The sequence below is a fragment of the Dermacentor silvarum genome, chromosome 7 (assembly GCF_013339745.2).
Source record: "Dermacentor silvarum isolate Dsil-2018 chromosome 7, BIME_Dsil_1.4, whole genome shotgun sequence".
In the NCBI taxonomy this organism is placed as follows: domain Eukaryota; kingdom Metazoa; phylum Arthropoda; class Arachnida; order Ixodida; family Ixodidae; genus Dermacentor; species Dermacentor silvarum.
In genome coordinates this window covers 89,940,388-89,949,441 of record NC_051160.1, presented here as the reverse complement: position 1 = coordinate 89,949,441, position 9,054 = coordinate 89,940,388, and the positions used below count along the sequence as shown (strand labels likewise).

Sequence of the window (9,054 nt, the reverse complement as noted above, 5' to 3'; positions counted from 1 at the left end):
GCCACTAGATGGCGCGGCGTGTCCAGAAAGAAGCGCGAAAGAGGAGTCTCGCTGCAGTATACGGCCTCACGTATAGCACGTTTCGACGGCGGCAATACGCTGTGTCGCTATATATAGATTCAATGCTAAACGCATTACCGTCGACAGACGTCGTGAGGTGGGTTCTGCGGCAATTGTTTACGTACACCCGTGAGCAAAAGTGTACGGACCACCGGTCCGCCGAAAAAAAAAACTGAATTTCTTCTTAATTAACATGCATAAACTTAAGTTGACGAGCGCACTGGAAAGTTCGCAATGCCAAGTTTAGATACAGTCCTCAATTTCAAGTTGCATTCGCAGGCAGTTGAAAAAAGCGGCTTTATCGCGCAATCCCTGGTCCGTATACTTTTGCTCACGGCTGTACATCCCGCGGAGTACTAAGATGCGCCTGCGCCAATCAGTTGTTTTAATAAGCTAACGATAGATCGAGGTACAAAGCGCAAGATTATGTGCTGAAAATTAAAGGGATAAAAGAAGAAAAAAGAAACGCGTCTCGACCAAAGTCGATGCGAAAGAAGACAATGTCGACGTACATGGTATATGTATTTATATGAAGCCGAGTAGTGTGACGGAAACCCTTGTGGCCGGTAAGATAAATTTTCTGAGTGTATGGTTCTGTAAACCAAGCAAAAAAAGGATTTAAAGTCGTTGCTAACGTTTCGGCTACCCCACGGGGAATTTTCCCCAATTAGAAACGATTTTAAGTTTTTGTTTTTGGTTGGTATTCAGACTTCTCCTTTGAAAAATCCAGTTATATTTACGAAAGTGCGAGCATTAAAGATGATGCAATGATGCTATAATGCATATTTTCATGATAGTTTTGGATTAATTGCACAATTTTCTTCGTTTCATTGTGAGACCATTCATTTTCTACGGACCCCATATTTCTTTTATTCAACTTGAGTTTTATCATGCGCCTTGTTTTTTTTTTTCACGCGCATGTATGTCGACTTTGCCTTCCTTCGCGTCGACATTGGTTAATACGCCTTTCTTTCTTCTCCCTTTTTCTTCTTCTTTTTTGTTTTTGTTTTACCAGGAGGCCAGGCGGGCTGATCCCTGAGATTGTGTGGTCTATGGTGCAATGTGGTGAATTTTCGACTATATTGGGGCTAGTAACGCTCATACTTTTTATTTTGCCCGCTCTACGACTCACTTTCGCTTCGTGTATCCCTGAGACCTACACCTTGATACAGTTTGTGACTCGATAAAATGGCTCTGGAAGCGCGAAATGACCCGTCTTTTTTCGAAAGGGCAGATAGATATCACATACCTTACGTACGCCAAATTCATGTTAAGTCGCCAAAGAAGAACACGATTTCAATAACGCATGTTTCAGTCAGCCAGAGAAAACGTTGGTGATATTGCATGCATTATATAAAGCAAGGTTTGTATCCTATAATTCCCTGGCATGTCGTTGAATTCAGTTCTCGATCTTGTTGGGCGTACTGTCACATCCTTGACTCCACTGAAAACACGAACAATCGTGAAAATAGAGGCAACGCACTCCCTATATGCCTCGCGCAAATCCTTGAGTCAAATATTTATTATGTTGTCTCCAAGAAAAATAAATGCAATACTGCTATTGCAGGAAATCTCCAGTATCTAAAACTTCAGGACGATCTGAAGAAGTCAGTATTTTTTTACACAGCGGTTTTCGTGCGTTTATCAACAAGAGTTCATGTTATCTACTACAATCTTTTGTGACTTGCAGAAGGCGTCGAATATGAAGTCACATCGCCAGTTGCGATTTTCTGACAACACTTTTGCGAACCCAGTACGTGCACTCCGTTTTGTCTGCAACGAAGAAGGAAACTGATGAATGAATGGCGACACAAATGCACGTTAAAGCGTCAAGAGCAACACAGGGTCTTGCAGCTGCACATGTTAGCGGTCCACTACGCAGCTCAGCCGCATAGCCAAAACGCTAATGTATACTTGGCAATTAACGCGTGCATGCGGAACGGAAGCTACATTCAGCTGATCAAGAAGCTTGTGGTTGAGGGGACTTTAAAGAGACGCTAAAGAGAAGCACAAAATTAGTTTAGACTGGTGAAGCAATCTTTCTCATTCCTATGCTCGCAGATTTCATGATTGTACGTTGATTATAAATAAAGAAATGAAGGTCGAAGTCCCATTTCCTGAATATTGAATCGGGCTGTAACTCGAGTACGTGTACGTCCGTGCGACGTCACAAATTTAAAAGTGTTTTTTTTTTTTAATGCGAAAGGATTAAACGCCCCGTTAAGCGAAAATCCGGCGTCGTCGGCGTCACCACCGAGCGATCGTACCAAAAATGGCCGAGGCGCAAAGAATAAGAAACACAGTCAAAAATGCTCAGATTGACGCCAAATTTCTCAGTGAGGTTCCTATAAACAAAGTAAATCAATGGCTTTGAAAAGAACATTTGGTAAATTTTGGTCTGGGTGGGAATCGGACCCGGGCCTCCAGGGCTCGAGACGAGCATGCTTTCCCTACATCACGGCGGCTGCACGATTCTGGCTGACTAAAGGTGTGCCAAGCGCGTGCGTCATTGGGCACGTGACCGCGCAGCGGCTGGGTAGTACATTGAGTTATATGAACTCATCACCGGCAAGCGAGCGCGTTGAGACGCTTGGCGCACTTTTATTTGGCCTTACCGAGGCGCGGTTGGTACGCTGGTGAGAGCGTGCGCGGTCAAAGAAACGCGCGAAAAAAAAATAATTTCACCAAAGGGATTATAATGCTTTTGCATTCTCACAAGTAAGTAGTTTTAAGCATCTGGCGAATGTTTTTTTCCGGTATTTGGACCTTGATGGGTCATTAGAATTCCTAGAAACCTTCTAAGTTCAGTCTTTGGCTCATATAGAGTATAACGTACTCCATCGTAAGCGATACGAAATTAACTAGGCCGGCCCAAGTAGATAATGTCGCTGCTCTACGATGACCCCGCCGGTTACGTCATCCACCTTGTCAGAAATCAACCAATCACAAAACTCTTGAGCGCTGCTGCGCAGATTGCCAATGGTCCCTGTAAAAATGAGTTCATTGTACTTGGCTTGAATGCAGCATTTTGCATCCGAGCACTGATCTGCTTTAATTTCACGAATGTAATGTTACGTTAGTAAGCTATTAGGAAGTAAATTTTTGAACTTCGTTTACTTATAGAGCTCATGACGATTATCGCGCTATTTCTTATGTCCGCAGCTCTCCTATTCACATTGACTCTCAATGTGTCACCAACAGCCTGTGCACTTGTAAAATGCACTTGCTAGAATGTTATGTCTCTCGAGAGGTGTTCTAACAAATGATTGCTGTGCGAAAACCGACGCTTGATTTTTCCATGGGCTTTAAAATGTGAGAAGCTCTCTTCATTGCTTTTGCGTTTTATGCGAACGCGTCAAATGGCCCTACTGAGAGAAAATGCCGGCGTCCCCCGTCTGCAGCAACGAAACAGCCCCTAAATTCCCATTGCCTGCGAGGGCACATAATGAGCACGCCTCGACGGAGTAGAGCGGGCGAAAGCCAACACCTGTTGCCGTTGTAGCGCGCCAGGTGTTGCGTGGGGGGGGGGGGGGGGTGAGAGTCAACACTACTTGGATAACTTTAGCTAATCTAGGTGGTATTGGCTGAGGACATCGCCGCGATGTTAAATCACTCTCGCTCTCGGAAGCCTGTGTTATCCGCGCGTTCCTTGTCCGCCCAAGCTGTCGCCTACGTTATAACTGCGCCTCGGTATAGGGCCAAATCAAACCGCGCAAGCGTCTCAACGCGCTCGCTTGCCCGCGAGCGCGTAGGACCGTAGGACCGTAGGAACTCTAAGGACCAACCGCTCAGACATTCAATAGGACGTTAATGCTTTCGCATTCACAACTCATAAGAAGTGTTTAGGTGTCCTCGGATTTTTTTCTTTCAGAGAGCTGTGGTTCAAGTCAGCCAGCCGATAAGGCGAGGTTAACTCGGCACCTCCCTCGCAGCGTTTGCACGAACACAATCACCAGTTTTCAACCGATGACCGTCGTATGTGAAACTAATGTCGATGCCGCTACGTACAGTCTAGAGCACATGAGCAGCATTTCGCGACAGTAAGACATGGACATAGCCCATTTGGTTGATGTAAACTATGACAGCAGTGTAATTAAATGAAACAGCACAGAGAAAGACAACCACCCAGCTGAAGGAGTCACACAAACACCACATATGAGAAGGATCATGAGAAATAACCTCACATGAGAATTGACTTAGCGTGCTAGATATATGTGCGGTTCTTTCTCGGAACATGACTCTCTCCACTGCGCTTACGCCATAATTTTGCTTACTTCCTAGTGGTGGCAGCCTCGATAGAATGATGCAGTCCTGGTCGGCGTGCAGAACTGGAAAACCGTCCATTCCGTACGGTAATAAGTCGAATACTGAAAGAACAAGGTGAAATCGTTTGCGTTTATATCTCGCAATACTAGCCACACGGTAATTCGTGCGTTAGTCACCCGCCCAACATGAGGTCGGAGGTTTGATTCCTAGCCGCCGCAGATTGACAGCAGAAGTAGCGAACAACGACTACACGTTATTGAACGTCAAATGGTAAAAAATACTCAAGCGCACTGCACTATGGTGTCTGCCATAGAGTCTGCGTTCCTCCATGGAGCGTTAAACATAATTAATTAGTCACTTTACGCGTTAGTGGCACTTTGACGGTGTAATTTTGCTGCAAACATTACGCTAGGTTAATATGGATCTCTTACGCGCTTAGCTATGTACTCTTCAAGTTAGTTTGCAGAAAAGCTGTGACTGCTTTTCTTTATTTAGTAACGTTCCCAACCCGTTACTACTCTTAATTTGCTTGCCCCAATAGGCCTACACGACAAGGAAATTACGCAAAAGGAAACTATGGATAGCCGATCTTGCTTGCGAATAATCCGCAGCATGCTCCAGCCAGGGTCATATTAACCTATGGGCTAAGGGGGCTGAGGCCCTGGACCCCAACTGCCAGGGAGCCCCATGGAAAACGCTTCCTTTATTTATTGGACCTCTCACCAGGGCCCCGTCAGAAATTTTTGTTCTACATTGGAATTTGTAAAGCGGTCGTGCAGGGAGCGTATTATCACAAGAATTCTTAAAAAGGGTTTAGTAGTAGCCGAAATAGAAGCAATGAATGTGTGAGGCCAGGAGGCGACCTGCCCTTCGTGGGCCTCTCTATATATAGCTTTTGCTAGACCAGCGCCCGCAAGCGACTTTCCTCTCTTTCCCTCTCCTATATAAAATACGACGTTTAACCTTGTATAGCACATGCTCTTGCTGGAATTCGCCTAGATTGTATGCCACACATCGTAAACGCAGAACAATGTTCAGAGCCATCGAACTGCCACGATGACTTGTGCCCTCGTCGTTCAAAATTTTAACGGCTTTCCGCGAGGCTTCTTGGTTCATAGCTTCTTGGTTCATTTGCTAAAGCCAGTCTATTGCGCTAAGATTTCTCGCGCTGTTTCGATAGTTTGAAGTGACGCATTCGGAAGCAGAGAAGTAGAGATTTTCAGCCTTGCAGGACGCCGTCTGCGCCGTAGGCGGATCCGGATTGGAACTGCTTCAACTCTGCAGAAGGGCATATCGGTGAATCTTTGTTGAGCGTTCCTGCTTGCGTAGCGGTTTGGCGCAATCTAGCGTACGAAATAGCTTAAATAATAGAAGCAGCGTTCCTGATACCCACTGCAACGAGAGTATCACGGGCGAAGTTCGTCGCTTGGATGCCGATAGTTCGCCTTGTTGAAAAAGGAATAGCAAGCATTGTTGGACGCCGAAATCATCAGGCCATCAGTTTCACTGTTTGCTTTACCTAAAACCATCTCCCCTAACGACGATGGTATTTTCCGATTTTGTACCAATTATAGAATTCTAAGCCGCCAAACACCGTTAATAATACCGTTTCCAATGCCAAACATTAATGCCATTATCGATGAAACCAGTGTCTGCCACTGGTTTACACGGATCGAGATCTGCAAAGGGTGTTGGCAAATTGCCTTGACCGTCGAGTATATCACTCATTTGATTCTTTACGAGACACGTTACTCAGTAATAAGAGTGACTCAAATAAGTGAGTCACCATCATGACGCACATTGCGCGACTTGGGTTATATCGTGACATGCGATTTCTTTCTCGGTCGATGTGCATATCAATCAAATTGATTTTCAAGATAAAAACTTGCTTGCCATTTAAGCTCCACATGACATAATTGCGAAGTGACTCGCGATGGATCACTAAGCTTGCACCTTAGCACGCACTCCTATGCTCCTTCACGCATATCAAACGAAATGGTTTGAAATTAACGTTAGACAGCGCTCATCCTGTGTCCTTCTACCTCTGTGTCTTCAGCAATTTTGCGCTGATCAATAAGTATGCACCCTTTCCAACTCGCCCATCTTTCTACCTTCCTGGTTCCGAGAGTGTAACTACATGATCAATATTATTGAGTCACGTCATTAGGTTATACTAGTGACTTACTCAACGCCACCACCATCGCACACAAGCTGCGCTCTCTTAACCTACCAACATGCATATCAAACGAAATGGCTTTTATATGGTAACAACCTGCTCACTATAACCCACCACCTGAGTCACCTGACGTGATCACCAGTGACTCATGTTAGGTAACAATGGTCATATCCAAGCAGGCACTCTTCTAAGGTGCTGAAATACACATCAAACGAAATGGCTTTCGAAAGGCAACAACCTACTCACTATCACTTAATCACATGACGTGATCACTAATCACTAAGTGATGTCAACACGGTCGTACCCGAGCATGCATTATATCCTAACCTGCTGACATGCGTATCAAACAAAATAGTTTTCAAAGGCCAGGTAGCTGCTCGCTATCGCTCAGTAAGATGACGTGATCACTAGTGACTTCCAGATATCTGAACCGCAATATTTGGCAGCTCCCGTAGACACAATGACCAGAGTTTCCTCTAGTAATGTTTGTAGGGAACTCTACGCTATGAACCACACCGTAAGAAGGATGGCGGACGGGGCTAATGTTGCGAGATGACTATTCATTGTGAATGAATCGTACTGACCCGTTGGCTGCTGCGTAGATCACACGCGCAGACCGATCCGGTGTATGAGGGCGATGACCTGGCAGCAGCTTGCAGGATCTAATTATCGCTGATATCGCGCCAAGGATCATGTGCGGCCAAGAACGTGTGTGGGACTACGCAGGTAGTGTTTTGCGAAATGGACGATTGATCAGCGACTTTGTCGGGCCGCTCGAACATTCCATACAGAGCAGCGAACTGTTCCTTACAACTGGCAAGCAATGATGGCAAGTCCCCTTCGGTTGATCTTATCGTCTCCAAAAAGAGTGAGGAGTTTAATACCTGCTGCATTCGACAACTCTGAGATTCGAAAACGCTCGATTTGGAGAGGACATGAGCCAAATCACGCCACATTTTGGAGTGAATTAATTTTGTCATTTCAAACCTTGCGTTTTACGTTGTTGATAAAGTGTTGAGCCTCCTGCAAGTCCGTACGTGGCATTTGACAGTGCCGATAACTTTTGCACGTTCAGCAAGCTATATACTGTGGTGAAAACTCGCAGAAATCTCACCTTCTTCGGCAATGAGTCTTTCTCCATAGTATTCCGTGATCATCTTGAGATCATACTGCCTGCAAAGAGCGGTCGTAAGAATAAATATACTAAATTTTACAAAAAGCTGCATTCCTACATTGCGTTAGAGGTCTCTGAGTACCAAAAACAAAGATACTGGTACTGTTGCAGCTTGGACCTTGTTGCTACCCACCTTCCATTCACGCCAGGCGGAAATCAGTTACATGAACACATGAAGGAACTATTTATTGAAACCTAAAGAATTAAATACATTTTGAGCGCTACGCCATCGTTCACAATTTGATTGCTGGCCGCCGTTGACAATCTGCTCCGCCCCGCAGGCGCACAGGCTGTTTATTTCCTCCTCATCACCATTATCATCATCCTATTTTTATGTCCACTGCATGACGAAGGGGTCAGGATGAAGGGACAAATTATCCCTGTCTTGCACTAGCCGACTCCAACTTGCGCCTTCAAATTTGCTAACTCCATCACCCCACCCAGTTTTCTGCCGTCTTCGACTGCGCTTCCCTTCTCTTGGTATCCATTCTGTAACTCTAACTGGTCCAATCCATCCTACGCATTACATGGCCCGCCCGACACCATTTTTCTCTCTTAATGTCCAATAGAATATCGGCTATCCCCGTTTGTTCTCTGATCCACACCACTCTCTTCCTGTCTCTTAACGTTACTCCTAAGATTTTTCGTTCCATCGCTCTTTGTGCGGTGCTTAACATGTTCTCGAGCTTCTTTGTTAACCTCCAAGTTTCTGCCCCATATATTAGCACCGGTAGAATGCAATGATTGTACACTTTTCTTTTCAACGACAGTGGTAAGCTCCCAGTCAGTTTGGCAATTATTTGCCGTATGCGCTCCAACTCAGTTTTATTCTTCTGTAAATTTCCTTCTCATGATCAGGGTACCCTGTGAGTAATTGACCTAGATAAACGTACTCCTTTACAGACTCTAGAGGCTGACGGGCAATCCTCAATTCTTGTTTCCTTGCGAGGCAATTGAACATTATCTTTATCATCTGCATATCATCTTCAACCCCATTCTTAGATTTTCTCGGTTAAGGTCCTCAATTATTTGTTGTAATTCACCCCCATTGTTGCTGAATAGGAAAATGATCTGCAAACCAGAGGTTGCTGAGACATTCGCCGTTGATGTTCACTCCTAAGCTTTCCCAGTCGAAGAGCTTGAATACTTCTTCAAGCATGCAGTGAATAGCATTGGAGAGATTGTGTCTCCTTGCCTGACCCCTTTATTGATACGTAACTTTCTACTTTTCTTGTGGAGCACCAATGTAGCTATGTAATCTTCGTACATATTTCCGAAGATATTCACGTACGCCTCTTGAACTCCTTGATTACGCAATGCCTCTATGACTGCTGGTATCGCTACTGAATCAAATGCCTTTTCATAATCTATGAAATCC

General features: G+C 44.9%; 1 protein-coding gene across 5 annotated transcripts in view; it reads right to left on the bottom strand.

The window, feature by feature from the left end:
* Positions 1–1,551: 1,551 nt before the first annotated feature.
* Positions 1,552–9,054, bottom strand: part of LOC119458265 (uncharacterized) — a 112,333-nt gene continuing 104,830 nt past the window's right edge. For all 5 annotated transcript variants that reach the window (XM_049670956.1, XM_049670959.1, XM_049670958.1 and 2 more), the window contains exons 7-9: positions 7,617–7,675; positions 4,335–4,427; positions 1,552–1,833 (exon numbers count right to left, since the gene is read on the bottom strand). In XM_049670956.1, coding sequence (XP_049526913.1) covers positions 1,769–1,833; positions 4,335–4,427; positions 7,617–7,675 — 217 coding nt within the window. In that variant the 3' untranslated portion in view covers positions 1,552–1,768. The remainder of the gene's footprint in view (positions 1,834–4,334; positions 4,428–7,616; positions 7,676–9,054) is intronic.